This window comes from Sprattus sprattus (genome assembly GCF_963457725.1).
Source record: "Sprattus sprattus genome assembly, chromosome: 4".
Classification (NCBI taxonomy): domain Eukaryota; kingdom Metazoa; phylum Chordata; class Actinopteri; order Clupeiformes; family Clupeidae; genus Sprattus; species Sprattus sprattus.
Genome location: NC_137923.1, coordinates 41755394 through 41773380, shown reverse-complemented (window position 1 = coordinate 41773380; position 17987 = coordinate 41755394). Strand labels below are relative to the sequence as shown.

The window sequence follows — 17987 nt, the reverse complement described above, 5'->3', positions numbered from 1 at the left end:
GGGGTCGAAGTAGAACTCCATTTTGTTTTCGTGAAAATTCACGTACACGCTATTCCGATAGCACACATGACGTCAAAATCGTCACAGGGTATATATACTGAGTCCCACCCTTTCTAGATCATTCCCTGGATTTGTCTGAGGTGAGTAAACGTGTTAGGATTTGTGGTCGGTACGCATTTTTTGACCAATAATACATTTTCCCTATTTTTGTCGTTTTTCGTTCACATTCCACTTTTAAACCACCAGAAGAGCTGAATGTTGCTTTGAGAAGACAACGTTCCATGTCCGTTGGCGTTTTCCTAACGTGTCGATTGCTTTTGTTCTTTGTTTCAGGTCTGGCTAACGTTATCTCAGTGAAGATCTGGCGTCGAGGATTTTCAACAGTGTTTGAAGACCAAAACCAAAAATTCTCATTATTTTTTCCTACTCAAGTAATGGACATTTGATTACTACTTTTTGCCTCCAGACTGTTCCAGAAGGAAAACCTAGAGCTTATCACAATCCCGCCCATTAAGCAATTTTTCAACCATGATATAAAGTCATGACAGTTTACGTTCTTAAACTGTTATAACTGAAAGATTTGTTGCTGTAGCTAAAGCACAATATAATTTAGCTACCCGAGACGCAGAGGAGAGGTATAAATAGTAAGTGTTGCCTTTCAAACCGATTTGAACCTAAATTTGAAGAATTATAGCTTTATATAATGTCTTGCCATAAATATATATTTCAGTTAGCTAGAAATAACCGAATGTAGCGAGTTATCTTGCTAGGATAGCTGGATTGAGCTATTTTAAGCATTTGGTCATAATCAGCTAGTCTTAGCATATGAGCTCGCACAGCAAAGTCTACAGAGGCTAAGTGCCCTGTGTTTCTTTGTGTGTGAGACTGGTTTGTCAATTCAATTATTTAATCATAATGAATATAGTATAAATCCAAGATCGCTGTTCATAAGCAATCTGTACATAAAGATTGCCAAGAGTTAGACAGGCAGGAAGTGATTTTATTTTGATGTCGCTAAAAATCTTTTTGAAGGGAGAGCTCATTGGAACCAAACAACGCAATCTACACATAAAGATTGCAATACCTGACGATTATGGACTTGCAATCCGAAAGTGGAACGCTGTGAAATGTTTATTTTTGTTTTTTTTCTGTGACTTCACAATGTTTTAATGTTAGTTTTTGTCATGCTGGCTAGTTTGTATTTTCGCGCAGATTCCGTTTTTGTTGGTTTATTTAATCTAGTTAAGGCTATCCTTAACCGTATGTCTAATTTAAACGTTGCAATCTCAATATAAAGATTGCAGTCAGTGAGAACGTAGGTGAACAGTCAAGGGAATTTAGGTTGAGAAGTCTTTGCTTTGCGGTTGTAATATAGCTCTAAAATGGCGGACAGGTTGTCCTTTGTTGAGAACACTCGAGGCAATGGAGGCTCGTGTTGTCTGACTTCTGGGATTACATGAGTCGGAGCCATCTCCCTGATAGCTCCTCTCGGACCGAATTCGTTTACTGGATTTTCTGATGGACTTTACGACCATTAGTTGTGTTTTGGAGTTATAGAGGTAGACAACTGCTCGATGTAAAAGCAGTTGATGTGACGTGTTTTTCATTCTTCAAAATGGCGCTCGTGGCTTCATCATCCAGCGCTCTCTGGTTGTTTTACACGACGCCCGCCATGAAGAGGTTAACAGAGAGGGCTGGCCATAGATAGTGTTTCAACGAATCACTGCGTCAGAGGGCCCCTCCCTGGGCAGTTTGTGTCGACCTGGCTTATGAAAGCCAGGATGTGTGACAGATGGCTTAATACATCAGACCCCTATTGCAGCTTGGTTTTATGATAAAACAAAGCCTGTAGATGGCGCATGAATTGCGTACAATCCGTATTTGTTAGTTAAGGCAATGCAATTGTCCTGCTCTTTTTATACTTTCTTGTACTTGCTTTTTATAATGCAGTGCATCAGTTCAACGTGTCTATAAGGCGACGAGTGTAGATGAATAATTGGCCTACAAATTGGCCAACTCTGCTATTTTGACCCAAGTTTTGTTTCCCTTAGTTGCATCATAGACGAGTAGATTGCTTTATCATGAGTATTCATTGATGTTGGGACATTTCTTGAAAGTAAAGAAGATGGTTTTTAAAGCCATACATTACAATGCTTTGTTAGTGTCGTTAACTGTGTGTACATGTGTAACAGTTGTGACGTTTTCAGGAATTGTGTTGTATGTCCCGTGTTTTGGAGTTCGATTCTGAATTGTGAGAGTATAAAAACGTCTACAACCACAGTTAAACGGGTAAGACCAAACCTGATTTCTCACATGACATTTGACAGATCATAGCTATTAACAATACTCGCCCTGATTACAAATAATGGCGCTGAGTTTGTACTGACTCAAATTGACAGTTTGTACCACTTAAATAATACTTTACAGTAAAATGCATGATGTAGCCTATTCAGTGACCCGGCGGTTTAAATTATTTCACATACACAGCCGACCAAATTTAGTTTATACAGCAATAGGATACAGGTTGCAAACGTTACCGTGCACTAGTCTGTTGACAAATGACACTCACTAGTGCTTGCCCGGCTTCTAAGGAGACTGAGATATGGTATAAATAGTTGCCACTGCAGAGGCAGGGCGAAATGACGTCGCTAGACATTTCTCCATAACAAGGAACGCCCCCCTCGACTGCACTATTTTTTGGGGAACTAAAACCGGGTTGCATTGTCAGTTGTGTGTGACAATTTGCGGTCAGGTGATGCACTCTAGGGGTTTTGTTATTTCTTGGCTGTTCATGTCATAGCCGTTCTTGTTTTGTCAGAGATTAACTTCCTTTCATCCTTAGCCACTACCACACAGTACCACTAGATGGCAGCAGTGTCGCGTCAGTTGGTAAATCCCATGAAATAAGATGTGCTCTTTATTTCTTAGTTCTGATTGATTTAGTTTGTTACTAAGAAGTGAGTACCTCATGTTCTACAACATTTTAAGCATCTTACTGTCTTTAGACTAATATAAAGTAGAATGAGCATACATTTCACTTTACTTTTTGCTTTGACACTGAGTAGGTTAATTACCCCCAAACTTTTCAAGACAGTTTTTTTTTTTTTTTTTTTGTCTTCTGAGGTTTTTTTTTTTTTTGTTAATGGCACCCTTCTAGAGAACAACCTCATTCATGGCTCGGACAACATTTCTAACACAGTCCAACTTAGTTGTCCTACAGGAATATGTTTTTTGTGTGGGTGTGTGAGAGAGAGAGCGAGAGTGTGGGGGGAGAATTTGTAAGTATATTTGTGTGTTTGGGACTGTGTGACATTGTGTGTTTTATGAGTTTTCTGAAGTAGAGGGTGCTGTCAAGATATAGTCCTATTACCTCATCCATCATTATGATGTTGCATGTACTATGCTGGTCTCTTCCTGTCTGAAATTGAGTCATATATACTGAGAAATGAAAAGTAATAATAAAAGTAACATCCTCACTATTATATTGTATGTAACACAACATCAACAGTCACCTAAATGATGTAAAGAAAGAAGGTATACATACAAACATCCTAGTTAAAGACTAATAAGGAAAGAGCAGAAAAAGATGTTTTTTTTTGGTCAAAACATTACATTTTGCACTCCTGTTACAAAATCCCCTCCCTTTTTGTGTAGTCCTAGCTATGGTCTGACACCCCTTGAAGTTTAAGTGTATTTTCATCAGGCTTACAATCACAACTTATCCTTTATACACTTATTGGTAGGACCTAATCTGTGGTGCAGGTGAGTCCTATATGAAACAATGAGATGAGTAACTAGTACACATTCCTGTTTCTTTGTCACATGTGAAAAAAAGCTTGAATGAAAACTAAAGAGTTACTGAAATAGGGGTTTGGAGTGAATCTAATTAATTGGCATCCATCAAACGATAAATATCCCCTACTTGTCTTTCCTTGTTAGTGGTGTTCACTTTGTTGATAGTAAGAAGCCCTCAACAGTCCAGTACCCAAAATGCCTTGTCATTCATGATCATTAAGTGGGTTTGAGCTTCCAGGCCTAGTTTGAGGAAGATGTGTCTAATGTTAACTTCTCCCTGTAGTTAACTTGCACATCTCTGTTCCTTATTTGTAATGTAATCTGCTATGAGATCATTAGTATAGTTGAATATTGCATTGTGTTAGGGCCACACTTTAAATTCCTTTAAACATATTTTGAAATTCCATTGAAATAATGTCAGAAATCACTGATCATTCTAAATAGATTGGCATGCAGAATAACACTAGATTTGTTGTTGTGTAGAGACATAATGACTGGTCTTTCAAGGCCCAAAGCTCCACTTGTTAGATTTTAATAGTTGTGTTCCCACAGAGGTTTATGTTTTTTAGGAAAGATTTTGAGTCTTTTTATATTTGTTTGTCATATTTTTTGACTTATCACAGCATTTAAGATCTGTCAAACTACCTGATTGTTTTCCTTTCTCGTGTCTATAATCTTCGGACTGGGGTTGTGTTGTGGACATGTGTAAAGTAATGTTCCACTGGATCTCTTGAGAGCTGCCTGCGCAAGGTTTCCTTTTACACCCTCACTTTGGCACCATGGTTCAGAATGTCCAACTTGTCTGTGGAATGGGTTCTGCCCTGAATGACCTCTAAGCACGCTTGGTTCCAATGGCCTCCCTTCAAAAGAGATATACAATACTAGCGACCAGAAGCTTTTTACTGCTCTGTGCCAAAAGAGTTCCTTATAGGGCTATGTCAGTCATATGATTTGACTCGATGACCCAACACACAACGGTGTTTCATAAATATGTGTATAACACTTTTCTCTGTTACTGTCTTTCTCTCAGACGCACCAATGGCAGTGGGGCCAGTTGACCCGAGGGAGGTGCTGAAAGGTGTGGAGGTGCTCCTGGGGAAGGATGGGGAGCTGCGCAGCCTTGAGGGAGTTGCCAAAGTCTTCAGGTGAACATGTGTGCACAAACACACACTATTATTTCTCTCATATCCCGTCCCCACTGAAGTCCACGTGTCAAAGCACAATAACATTTTACCCCACAATAAGTTTGCACCGATAAGCGTTATTTACGGAATTTGCAGTGGCCTGCTGTGATACAAATAAGACAAATTATGTAAAAAGTTGATGTCGCATTCCTGACTGAAAGTGTGCTAAACCACCTGTTGTATTTTAGTGAGATCACTTATTTAAAGTCTCTTTCCCATCTCCCTTTGCCCAACAGTCTCATGAAGGCTTCTCATAAGATGGTCAGCAGATGCATGTACCTGAACATCCTGCTGCAGACCAAGTCCCATGACATTCTAAACAGGTATGAAGCGTTTCTGAATTGTGAAATGTGGGTATTTAAACCTAAACTCAGAATGAAATAGCAACAACTAGAAACTACATTTTAGTATTTCTCACTCATTGACCTGTCATTGCTGTCTATTTCAGATTTATTCGGGTGGGAGGCTACAAGCTGATGAACTCATGGCTCACCTACTCAAAGACCACCACCAACACACCACTGCTCCAGCTTATCCTCCTGACCCTGCAGAAGCTGCCTCTAACCGTGGACCATCTCAAGCAGGTAAGGTGTCTCATATCCTGCATTGCTGAAGGATTTGACATGCTAGAATACATCCCTTTGTGAAGGTAATTAGCATGTAGGAATGTAACTCACGCCATTTATTTCCTCCTTCTAGAACAACACAGCCAAGCTGGTGAAGCATTTGAGCAAGAGCGCTGAGACTGAAGGTAAGTTTTATCCGTTCCAGATATCAGCTGCCTAACCAGTTAGATTTCATATATATGCGGTTCTAGGTCATGTGTCATGAACTGTACATCATTGCGCTTGTACGACTGTGTTTGTGACCGCATGCACTTGTGTTCCCCAGAGGTGAGGAAGCTGTCCTCAGTGCTGGTGGAGGGCTGGATGAACATCATCCGTTCCCAAAGTGTGGCGGCCAGCGGGGCTTCCCCTGCAGGTAAGAGCCTCCACTTCCTGGTGATTTTCCCCTCTGTTTCTGAACGGCTTGTTTCCTTGTGTGTCCATGTCTTGCGTGCCTGCCTTCTGTGTTCAGTGAAAATATAGTTTTATAAAAAAAACGTTTATAATTTTATATTTATTTGCGTGATCTTAACCTAATATTCTGGTTGGGTATTCTCAGATAAGAAGAAAAAGAAAGAAGAGGGCAAAGTTCGACCTGAAGTGAAGGCTGCCGAAGCCAAAGCTGCAGAAGAGGAGAAGAAGAAAGACAAGCCCAAGGCTCACGCTCCCAGTCACGCCAAGATTCGTTCCATAGGTGAGTTTGCTCAGACAACCTTGATCAAAGATTTTTGTCGTTTGGAATGTCCAGCTTATTCAGACTGCCTTTCAAAGACTGTAGTTATGCCTGCATTTACATCATATCCAACGACCTCCCACAGGTTTGGAGATGGACACCCTCGCTCCAGTGCCACCCAAGAAAGTCGCGCCTGCACTTGTGCTTGGGGACAAATACAACATCAAACCAGCAGTACTCAAGAGGCCCAGGTAACTACCGTCACTCTGTCACTTATAACACCAGGTCTAGATCTTGCCACAGTGAGACTATACCAAGTAATGCTTCTTGGTGGAGTCATGCTGGATCATATTGTTTTCAAGTAATTTTATCTGAACATGTTTTTTTTGTTTAGCCCACCCACATTAAGACTCAACTCATCTCCTTTCCTCAATCTCAGTGGCTCCCCGCCAGACGCTCCACCTGTGGAGAAGAAGTACAAGCCCCTCAACACCAACTCAACAACCAAGGAGTCCCGGGTCAAACTCATTCCTGCCCAGCGTAAGTCCTCTTACCCTTACAGCAGCAGTCTTGGTTTTTCTCATTTGACGTTTGAGTCACATGATCCGTTCCCCCCCCTCCCTCACTGTTTCTCTCCGTGCTCATCTTCTTCCTCTTCCTCTTCAGCTATGGAGTGCACAGGCTTTTTGGATGCTCTAAACTCGGCCCCGATTCCTGGCATCAAGATCAAGAAGAAGTCGTCCAAGGGCAAGGCCGTGTCCCCCACCTCTAACAAGGTAAGCACGCCTCCCCTGCTCTGTCTGTATACACTGCACACAGACTGCCCTCAGGATGGCACGACAGAGTTCATACCCTGTCTTGTGAGGTAAACAAATTCACCCTTTCTCTCTCTCTCTCTCTCTCTCTCTCTCTCACTCTTTCTCAGCCGTCTCCGTTCGATTCTAAGACCCCCTACCCCAACACGCAGGCCAAGCCGTCGTCCCCCGAGGCCGCTGCGTCTCACACCCCTACCGATGAGCCCCAGGAGCTGGAGCAGCCTGGGACGCCTGTGCCAACCGAGGACCCAGAGGCCATGGACACCTCCAGTAAGTCTCACCTTTAGCCACAGCAGCACGGGTTTCCATACAAGTACAGTTTGAATTAGAGCATGTGTTGACAATTTTATTCCATTGTTTTTTTTTCCTCTTTCTCTTGAAGCTGACAAGCCCAATGCTCTGGCAGAGCCCCGTGGTGATGAAGAGATCCTGACAAAGAAAGGGAAGAAGAAGAAGAACGTGTCCTGGGCAGAGGAGGAGCAGCTCAAAGAGTACTTCTACTTTGACCTGGACGAGACTGAGAGAGGTGGGTCATCTTTACTCTCCGTTGGTATTCCCATTAACTTCCAGAACATTCAAACAGATTCAAGCAACGAGATGCAAATACAATGAGAAATAATTTAAGTAGCTTTGTCCGTTTCTTCTCTAGTAAATGTGAACAAGGTCAAGGACTTTGGCGAGGCAGCCAAGCGCGAGCTGATGATGGACAGACATACGTTTGAGATGGCACGGCGGCTGTCTCACGACACCATGGAGGAGCGCGTGCCCTTTACGCCCCCGCGCCCCCTAAACCTCATCGGCAACCTGGTGATCCCAGGCGCCAACAGCACCGAAAGGCAAACCCAGAGAGACCGCGAGATGGGCATCCTGCAGGAGATCTTCCTCAGCAAAGAGAGGTACGGAGCCAGAGACGCGTCTCTGTTCAAGAGATGTAGAGGAGAAGGATGAGTTGGCTGTGAGGTGAGTGATATGTAGTCTAATGAATTGTCTTCTCTCTCTGCTCCTTAGTGTCCCAGACAGCCCCCATGAGCCTGATCCTGAGCCCTATGAGCCAATGCCCCCACGCCTCATCCCTCTGGACGAGGTAAGGACACACACACACACACATGCACACACATACACAGTCACATACACAGTCACATACATACACACACTCATACGTTCTCATTACACTTACAAACACTCACCTATGTTAACATTCTTCTCATGTAGACACACTCACTGAGGTCATGTTTCTCTCCCCACCACTCCTGCAGGACAGCACCATGATGGAGGAGCCCTATGTGGACCAGACAGAAAACGCTGCACCCTCCGGCCCTCCCCCAGTTGGCCCCGACAGCTCCAAACTGCCCCCCGTCCTGGCCAACCTCATGGGCAGCATGGGCAACCTGGGAGGCATTGGCAACCTGGGCAACCTGGGTAACCTTGGCAACCTGGGCAACCTGGGTAACCTGGGCAACCTGGGCAACCTTGGTAACCTGGGCAACCTTGGCCCAAGCGGTCACAGCCCCCAGATGCAGGGTGCCCCTGCACCACCCACCAGCAACCCAGCCCTCAACGTCAACGTGCAGGAGCTGCTGACATCCATTATGGTACGGGCTTAGGCTGGTGGAAACAAAATGATGCCAGATACAGTACTAAGGATAAGGCTACCATACAGCGTTTTTCACATTTATGTAGGGTAATAGATATGTACTCATTTCACTAAACATCGTATTTAAGATGCATAGATTTGCCATATGACGAATACATCTGAGCTAGAAGGTCATTTTAAAGTTAGTTTCCTGCTGAGGGATTTTAGGTTATTGGTGTTTAACTCGTTCTTTTTCTGTCACTCTCTGTTCAGGGTGCCCAAGGAAACCAGTCAGCAGAGGACCTGATCAAGCAGCCCGACTTTTCCGACAAGATCAAGCAGCTGTTGGGCTCTCTGCAGCAGACTCAGAACCAGAACCAGAACATGCCCAACCAGAACATGCCCAACAACATGCCGCCAGGTAAGCCCACAACACCAGAGTTCCCTCCATAGCTCCTCCCGGGCCCCTATTTAAAGTGAACATTTACTCAAATAGGCATTGAATCACGCATGGGTTGCAGTATTTTATGGTGTGCATCATGATCGTGGTCAGTAGTGCTGTTTTGGGGAGTGTTCATCATTCTAACGTGTGTATGTGTTTCTACAGTTCCCACGGGTCTTCTTGGCCACGGCCCCGGCATGAACATGAACATGCCCATGAACATGCCCATGAACGGAGGCTACCCGCCCAACAAGCCACCCCCCGGAGGCCCTCACTACAACCACCCCCCTCCCCCGCACGGCCACGGGCCCCCCTTCAACGCCGGGGGCCCAGGACCAGGCCCACGCATGATGGGCCCCCCTCCAGGACCTGGAGGTCGTGGCGGAGACAACGGCAACTACTGGGGCGACGACTCCATGAGGGGAGGTCCGCACCGCGGAGGCCACTTCCACCGTGGCCGAGGGCGAGGAGGCGACCAGGGCTTCAGAGGGAGAGGCCGCGGAGGGCCCAGAGGAGGGCACAACAACATGAACGGTAAGTCAGCCATCCATGGGCTTCTTTCACTTGTACTGTGCTATACTTTAGTCTACCCAGGCAAGTGCTAGAACTATTTTTACACTGGGAGAGCAAATTTGTGTAGAAGTTCTGTCGAATATAAAAAATTGCATTGTCATTTTGAGCTATTGAAGTCGCAGACCCATGCTGATTTCCTCTCACCTCTCTTCACAGACATGTCCAAGAGGCCCGTGTGTCGACACTTCATGATGAAGGGCAACTGCCGATACGAAAACAACTGCGCCTTCTATCACCCTGGGGTTAACGGGCCACCACTGCCCCCCCAGCACTGACAGTCTAACACATAACACCCACCCTGCTCCCCTTCCCCACCCTCTCCACACCTGTGAGCACTGTATGTCCTCGGACACACACACACACACACACACACCCTGTGGCCATTCTGACAGTCCCTCATTGATCACTAGGGGGCAGTTGGACTCCAGTCAGAGCCACTGCAGTGAGAAACAATGGCTGCTCCTGTGTGAGCTCTAGCTGAAGCCGAGCTGGGATGACGATACACACAAACACACCCACAAACACACCCACAAACACACCCACACACACACACACACAAAGAGAGAGAAAGAGACTCCCACATCCCAGAAAATGGCCAGTACCTTTGCTAGCTACCACGCTACCTGCTCCAGCGGCCTTGACTAATGAACACTACTTTCTCCTTCCACGCTTGGTTAACGAGGCTTCTGTGAACATGTTTGCGTGACACACAAAGACTGTCATGGTGTTACAGACAGACAGACAGAGAGACAGTGAGCTGGTCGTCAGTGTGAGGAAATGCTTTTACACCTTTCTTTGGTTTCCCCCCCACCCCCACCCTAGTCAGTGGAGATTGTGTCCCTCCTGCCCCTATGACCACTAAAGTGAACGCAGGCAGTGCTGGTTATCCTGGACATCCTGGTCTCTGTCCAGTGTCTGTCCCACTCTCATTCCATCTCTTTCCCCCAGGCCTGCTCCCGCCTGGTTCCATATGCCCTGTTGCACTTTTCCAGTCCAAATGAGAGGAGAACATATATAGATTTTACAGAGTTCTATTTTTTACTATTTAACATTGACAGATTGAAGTATTAACCCTTCACTGACCCCCCTTTGTGAGCCTAATGACACCCCCCCCCCCCTCCTTTTTTTTCTCCCCTCCGAATCTTCTTGCTCAAAGAGGACCTAAGACAAACTGTGGATATTCAGTCTTTTAAGCTACAAAACAAATCAGCATTTCATCTCATTGAGAGTACAGTGTTTTGGCCTTTTTTTGTTTATCAGTCTGATGATGTATGAAGAAAAAAAAAAACAGTTTAAGACACACAAAAAGAAAGTCCTACCAAGGAACGATGCTGTTTGGGGATTGTCTTCGAGCGTCGACAACTACCCTTGACCACGTCTGTGTTTCAGCAGGCCAGAGAGAGGTCCATCGTGATCACTGTTTCATTCCCAAATCTCTCGGGTCTCGCTCTCAGCCATCAAATTAGCACACATCTGGCCACACGGTTCATTCTGTTATGGGGTTCTTGTTTGTATTCTTGTGAATTTCCCATGTAAGCATCTCATATCTGATCAAGACGCCTCCAAAGGCCTTGTGTTGGCTGCCCCCTCCCCCGCAGCTCTGCTGCTGCTCCCTGGGTTATTGACTGTGCACAATGTTGAGAGAGATGGACCTGTAAGTGTGATCGAGGTGACTATATATAACGCCTTATATTCCTTTACCCCAAAGAACGGAGGATGCAGTATTACAAAAGGGGCTTATGCACTGATGTGAAAGATGATGACCACTGATTGGATTCTGGTTTATGGTTCCCTTTTTCCCCTTTTTTTTTTTTGTCTGTGGGCACAAGCATTCATTGTTTTTTGTTTTCTTTTTTGCCTTTGTCCACAAACTCTAATTACTGTATTTGGATGTTTGCCACTGGCTTTCAAAAATTGTACCTTTTGCAGGTTGTTTATTTTTTTTCCCTGCTTTTTTTTGTGTCTGTCGAGGACTGTTCATTTGAGGAAATTAAGTCAAAAGTAAGAGGTGTGAACGTGACTCAAATGGATATGTGCTGTACCTTATGTAAATGTTTAATGGGACAATCATGAGGTGGTACAGCGCACATGTCTATGAATGTTAATGGTGCAAGATGAGCTCAATTGATCATTTCCTTCACTGTGTGTGTGTGTGTGTGTGTGTGTGTGTGTGTGTGTGTGTGTGACCGTGCCACTTTTGAGCTCATGTATTCAATGGGGGAAGAGGGGGGGGGGGGGGGTTTGTGTGTGTGTACATTTCTGTTCGCAAGTTGTGAATGACAGAACCTAAACGGGGTCATGAACCACTCTGGGCCAGGCCTATTCAAAGTGTTTTCTGTGAAAACAGTGGCCTTCATGTCTCTTGTGGGACTGTAATTTAGTTTACCCCCCCCCCCCCCCTCTCTTTGGTTTGGTTATGTTTTGCTTATGAGTTTGTTTTTATTTTGATACATTCATAATAAAATGGCCTCTTTTTAACCTCTGAGCTGAGAAGGTTTTTTTTGTTTGTGTATAGAGGTGTGTGTATCTGTCTTGAGTCGAAGACACACGCAGATGTATATTACATATTATTCACACATTGTCATAGGTATTTTGTACATGCATTAATAAATGTTGAAAACGATTATCTTTGGTATGGCTGTGTGAAGTTTATTTCCGAAAGCTGGCTGAAAGCACGAATGCTATATCCCTGAGCACTCTTAATATCGTCATAGTTCAACGCCAATTTACGCAATCTTACCTCTCCCTTATTAATTGTTTGCTTTTGGGTTGTGACCATTGTTTAAACCACTGGGGCTGTTAAATTCCAGTGCCTGCGGGCTGTTTGTTCTCAACCAATCAGCAGTACGCGAGAACGGCCTGAGCCAACCAGAGGGAGTGTGGTCAACCGCCAGGAAGATCCGTGTTCTAAGGGCGGGGCCGGGCACAGGTGGCATATGTGAGGTGCGAACAGGAGTGCCTTCGGGGGGCCCACCCTCCAGGGTAAATATTGACCCGGGCTTAGTACCTCGTCAGCTTGCATTGGTGTGTGTGTGTGTCTACACTCCCGGGGTTAAGGACACCTCAGCACTCCGCTCATACTCCTTCATGGTCTACATATGCCGCATGGGTCTCATCAGAGTGAGTGACGTAATAAACCAGTAACAGGGCAAGTCATCCGGATGTCCTTTTAATAGGCCATTGAATGATTGTCCAGTCATTTGAAACCAAAAGCAAATCTATAGACAGACTGTACTGAAATATATAATACAACCTAGGAATATACAAATTGATGTATCTGAACTTTTTGTCCTAACTATGAAATACGAAAATATTACTATTACTGAATTGTCTGGTTTTCTTTATCCTTGTGTGTTAAAGTGCAAATTAATATCACTGTTTCATGGCTAATGTGGACAGGTAACTTCCCACAACCTTTGCATTCCAAATTCCTATGTAGATTATTTGTGTAAGTGTATGATTATATGTGTAGATTAAGTGTGCCAAGAACCACTTCCTATGAGAAAGACTTAATTTCTTGTTCTTGATGATTTGATACTAATGGCAGTGGTGTTTGACTGCATACTTCTACAACTTTGACTCAATGGTCAAATCATGCTAATAGACCTCCAGATATATCCTCCATCCCTACCTGAGAAGTCAGACTCAAAATGGTGGGACATAAATGAACTGCCGCATTTGTTCTTGAAAGCGACAGGGGGAAACCGCCATGTCAAAGGAGCTGATTCATGCAGTCAGATGCACACTGGCTGTCTTGAAGGCCCTGTCTTGATTGAATGCTGAACAAAGAGGCCATTGATTCACTGCATGTCATATTATCCTCCAGCCAGAGGACCAGGGACAGGGGAAGGACTTAGTCTCCTATGCACCCAGCAATTTTCTCAGAAGCAGCTGAACTGTGTGAAGCATAGGAATGGATCACTTCAGGATAGCAATAAACCATCTGTACTTATCTAGACTATCTAGACATTTTGGTTATGGTATTTAGAAGATGTTTCGGTTCAAGACAACTTGCAAAACATATTTGAAAAGATTATAATAATATTAAATTATGTGCTGGATATTGCTTTTGAATTTATTGGATGTGCCCATATTTTTAAGAGACATTTATAGATGTATCCCATCAATGTCTTTTGTAAGTTATTTTCTTCTGATCTTTGTTCATTCATATATATTGATAAAAGGTTTATGAAAAGAGCACCACTGTGCATGGCCAAAACATAAAAACATGTTAATATGGCCCTTGAATGTGTTTAAAGATGTGTTCTGGAAGGTAACTAAGTAGGTAGACAATTAATGGAGTTCTTAGGACACGTCAGATCTTAGCCTTGATCTTGCCTTTTTACTTTCCCTCTTCCTGTTCTCCGCCTCACGTGATTGATCACAGAGGTTGGGTTTTTCCTTTTCCCAGAATGATTTGTTCTTTGCTGTAGAGTATGCAGGAGAACCTCATCTAGTTATGTACACAAACATTGCTGGATAGAGAGGGAGGGAGAGAGAGAGAAAGAGAGTTTGAGATTAATATTGAACCAGCTCACCTTTAGTTAACTGGTCTGTGACCCAGAGAACTCCACTCCATCACTATGGAGATAACATTTTGAAACACAAACAAACCCTTGCTTATAAGCCAACAGATTCAAGTTTTAGTGGAAACACAGCCACTCAGACCATGGTACAATATGTTTTCTTTTTCAGAAAATGTGTTATGTTATACATCAATACATACATACATACTAACATATCTTACATGGTGTAACACAATACTCTGTAAGCTAACATGTCTTCTCAAGGTGCCATATATCACACTTCTGTGTCAAATTGAAATGAGTTGAATCACAGTTGTGCAAGAATTTGGATTTTGTAGCTCTGTTAAAGGTACTGTATAGGACCTATAACTGTAACATGCTAATATAATGACAAAAACATATCTGATCACAAAATACCTGTAGGGAGAAGTGTGTCAAACTATGCAGTGACTCTGAGCCTATCCTTGATAATGTAGTTTTATGACAAGGATACGATCTGAGCCAATCGTGATGGGACAAATCATCCCAACTCCAAATCAACCCACTGATTTTTGCTGATCCGTTCTTGGACCAGAGCCCAAATCTTATCATGTCCCCTCTCTCAGTACTGTTAAGCTTCTCATCTCTGATCCCTGAGCAGTAGAATTTCAAAGCCTTTGCACCTCCACTTACATTTGACACGCTGTGAAGAATGTTAAGGTTAAAGGGAATTTTAAAAAAGTATTCAGCAAGTCAAGGTATTCGGGCTCTATAGAATCATGCTCCACACATTGCTCCATGCTAGAGGAAAGGAAAAAGGGATGGGGAGGAGGCGGTCCTAACAGGTGCACAGGTGTATAAAGGCTGGCCAGGTGTACACGGACCGCTACATTTGCCACCAAGCGGTCAGAGCTTTCACAAAGGGGCACTTTTTAGCAGGTAAGAGATCCACAAAGGGACCTTCTTTCATTTTTTCTTTCAGCTCCTCTCCTCTGCTGTCATCCACTGCCTGCACACACACACACACACACACACACTCACACTCACTCACACACACACACACACACACACACACACACACACACACACACACACACACACACACACACACACACACACACACACACACACACACACACACACACACACACACACACATTCACACTTAATGTTATCTTAGATCTAACAGCCTGTCTTTGGTGCCGAGTATCAGTAGCTCTCTGTAGGGGGATCTGTGTCTTAGCGCAGTGTGTGCATTATACAGCCTGTGTGCTATGCAAATAGAAAGAAAGAGCCATTGAGTTCTGGAAGTGTTGTCTGTTGTGTTGCCATGCGAGAACTCTGAGGCTAACGCGCCATGTTTGCTCTGTCCAGTTAGGTTGTGAGAAATGGCTAAGGTACTGTTGTCAGTCTTCTTGGTCCTGGTGGCTGTGTCCTCTTCCCTGGGGAAACCAGAGAAGAACACAGTGAAGAAAGAGAAGAGGATTCCTCAAACTCTTTCCAGAGGTAAGAGCCCTTAGACTCCCTACCTACTCCCTACTTTTTTCAAGTCTCCCTACTTAAATCACACTGTTTTGTCTGTTTCAGTATTTAATGGCAGCCTTGGTGGGGCTTAGTTTTGTGAATTATTAGCATGACACATAATTTGGTAGGGTTTTATGACTGTGGTGAGTGGGAAACCTATAAATAACATTGATCTCTTTTCAGGATGGGGTGATCAGTTGATCTGGGCCCAGACTTACGAAGAGGCCTTATTCTGGGCCAGAAAAGGGTAGGTCTTTATGGGGTGGCTTTAATGCGTACTGATATACATGACTGATGTGTTTGTAACTGAACAGTTTATTTAGAAAGTAAATAATCACCTTTTTTAAATAACACAGTCCAAGTATCATTTCTATTTGCATGAACCCTGAAGCAGGTGTCTTTCATTCAAGTGGGATCTTTACAAAACTTTTGTTTCCATAGGAACAAGCCCCTCATGGTCATCTTTCACCTGGAGGACTGCCCACATAGCCAGTGTAAGGCCCATGCCCCTCTGATCAAATACCACGCCAATCCCAAACTCACGATATATTTGCTTCCTGTTCTGTGTAAACAAGTTGCAAGTAATGTGGAGCTCGTCCAGAAGTTCAGCCTGGGTATCTGGACACGCCTTTTCAGGCTCCAGACTCTCCCTCTAAACGTACTGTTTGAATGATTGACGATCCTGTTTGTCGAGTTATTTGGCATCCAGTCTGTAGCATGGACTGTGGAGACCAATTAAAGCTTAATGCCCTCACAGCACAGCACAGCACAGCACAAACACAAACAGCTCCCGGATCAAATCTAAACCCTTCTCTGCATTCATGTCTTCACAGCTATGAAGAAGGTCTTTGCAGAGGATAAGGAGATCCAGAGGGTAGCTGATGAAGATATGATTGTCCTCAATCTTATGGTGAGTTATGTCCACTGTCTGTTTTTATCTTAGAACACGTACATTTTGGTGCACATTTGGCATATCTGTGCCCCAACAGACCTTAGAGAGTTACAGTTATTGATGATTTCTGTCTGGTAATGTATGATTTGTTTTCCCTCACCACATACAGTATGAGACCACTGATAAGCATCTCTCACCTGATGGTCAGTATGTGCCTAGGATCATTTTTGTTGGTAAGTGATTCCAACTGGTTCATGCCACATATCTTCAGAATAAAATGAAAATATTGCTCCGAAGTGCAGCATGCACCAGCTACAGTTATTCTCTATTACTGGAAGTCCTTTTAAATGTTGCTTATTAAATAATGCCTCTCCTCCTCTCTCCAGACCCCTCCATGACTGTGCGTGCTGACATCACAGGTCGCTACGCTAACCGCATGTATGCCTATGAGCCAACTGACGCTAAACTCTGTAAGTGGTTCTTCAAAGACTATTATGTTTCTTTGCTGAGTTTGATTACATTTTTAACAGCAGAATAGGCTCATTTTAGTGAGATTGCATGTGATTTCATAATTGAGTTGACCCTGGTCTTCCTCCCCTTTCACAAGTGTTGAGCAACATGCAGAAGGCTAAGAAACTCCTGAAGACGGAGTTGTAAGCCCGAAGGACGTCCCTACCACCCTTCACTTCTGATTTGAAGGCTATGAACTGGAGTGCTCATGCCACATTCTTTGTCACGGTTTACCGATGTAAAGCTAAGCACTGCTGAACTTTTTAAACTTCGTTTTTTAGTTTCAGTTACCGTCAATTTCCTGTTTGATGTAATGTATGAGATTTCTTTTTAAATAAATGCAGATGTTCTCAATACGTTTTTTGATCTATTCTATTGAAATCCTACCATTATTGTAATACATTGTGCATATCCCATGAATGCAATCTACCAGTTACTTTAGAATTATTCTTTAAAAAAAAAAAAATGTGTTAAACGCTTCGATGGGAAGGAACCCTTTGATGAAGGGCTAAATATGGGCTACCTTTACCTTTACCACTACAGCTATTTGAGTTAGATTAAGTCCTGAGATACAAAGCATTCTTATGGTCAATGAAAGGTTTCAAGAGAAGCTTTAAGTGTTGCAAGAAGTGTAGGTAAGCAAATACATTTCGCACTTTTTCTTTGGGACAGGATTTCATCGTATCCATATCAATAATATTAAAAAGTCAGCAAATACAAGTTCCTCTATGCATCCTGTTCAGGGCAAGTAGTATGTGTATCTACCTGCATGAATGGGAGTATATAAAAGCATCATGGAGGAAGTATTTCAAATAATACAAAGTTCATTCTTTCACCTTATACCGTATAATTCTTAATATATATAATTATTTTCAGGTGTGTATTCATTTTTTATA

The 17987-nt window shown here is 43.5% G+C and overlaps 2 protein-coding genes across 6 annotated transcripts; both read left to right on the top strand.

Annotated features, from left to right (window-relative positions):
• Positions 1–78: 78 nt before the first annotated feature.
• ppp1r10 (protein phosphatase 1, regulatory subunit 10) lies at positions 79–11866 on the top strand. 5 transcript variants are annotated; one of them, XM_080837010.1, is made up of 19 exons: positions 79–140; positions 334–431; positions 4826–4940; positions 5216–5302; positions 5428–5563; positions 5679–5730; positions 5871–5960; positions 6144–6278; positions 6403–6508; positions 6652–6797; positions 6924–7033; positions 7183–7342; positions 7455–7598; positions 7701–7968; positions 8081–8156; positions 8329–8664; positions 8919–9066; positions 9253–9621; positions 9817–11866. In XM_080837010.1, the coding sequence occupies exons 3-19, from the start codon at positions 4834–4836 to the stop codon at positions 9933–9935; spliced, it is 2589 nt and encodes an 862-aa protein (XP_080693136.1). In that variant the 5' UTR covers positions 79–140; positions 334–431; positions 4826–4833; the 3' UTR covers positions 9936–11866. The 5 variants fall into 5 exon arrangements, with proteins under 5 accessions (XP_080693136.1, XP_080693139.1, XP_080693138.1 ...); XM_080837013.1 differs by having other exon boundaries at positions 334–644; positions 6697–6797; positions 7722–7968; XM_080837012.1 differs by having other exon boundaries at positions 334–644; positions 6697–6797.
• A 3687-nt stretch (positions 11867–15553) lies between these two features.
• On the top strand, positions 15554–17238 carry agr2 (anterior gradient 2; the record flags this gene model as incomplete). The annotated part of the gene is made up of 7 exons (XM_080836737.1): positions 15554–15671; positions 15873–15936; positions 16131–16183; positions 16523–16599; positions 16751–16814; positions 16968–17051; positions 17189–17238. 7 exons carry the CDS (start codon positions 15554–15556, stop codon positions 17236–17238), a joined length of 510 nt encoding a protein of 169 aa, XP_080692863.1.
• Positions 17239–17987: the final 749 nt, after the last annotated feature.

What these genes read in the sequence shown, in the direction of transcription:
- ppp1r10 (XM_080837010.1), top strand. Translation starts at nt 4,834, where the DNA reads ATGGCAGTGGGGCCAGTTGACCCGAGGGAGGTGCTGAAAGGTGTGGAG. An exon ending in CCGTGGACCATCTCAAGCAG is followed by an intron (nt 5,564 to 5,678) that starts GTAAGGTGTCTC and finishes TCCTCCTTCTAG; the next exon opens with AACAACACAGCCAAGCTGGT. An exon ending in GCAGTACTCAAGAGGCCCAG is followed by an intron (nt 6,509 to 6,651) that starts GTAACTACCGTC and finishes TTTTTTGTTTAG; the next exon opens with CCCACCCACATTAAGACTCA.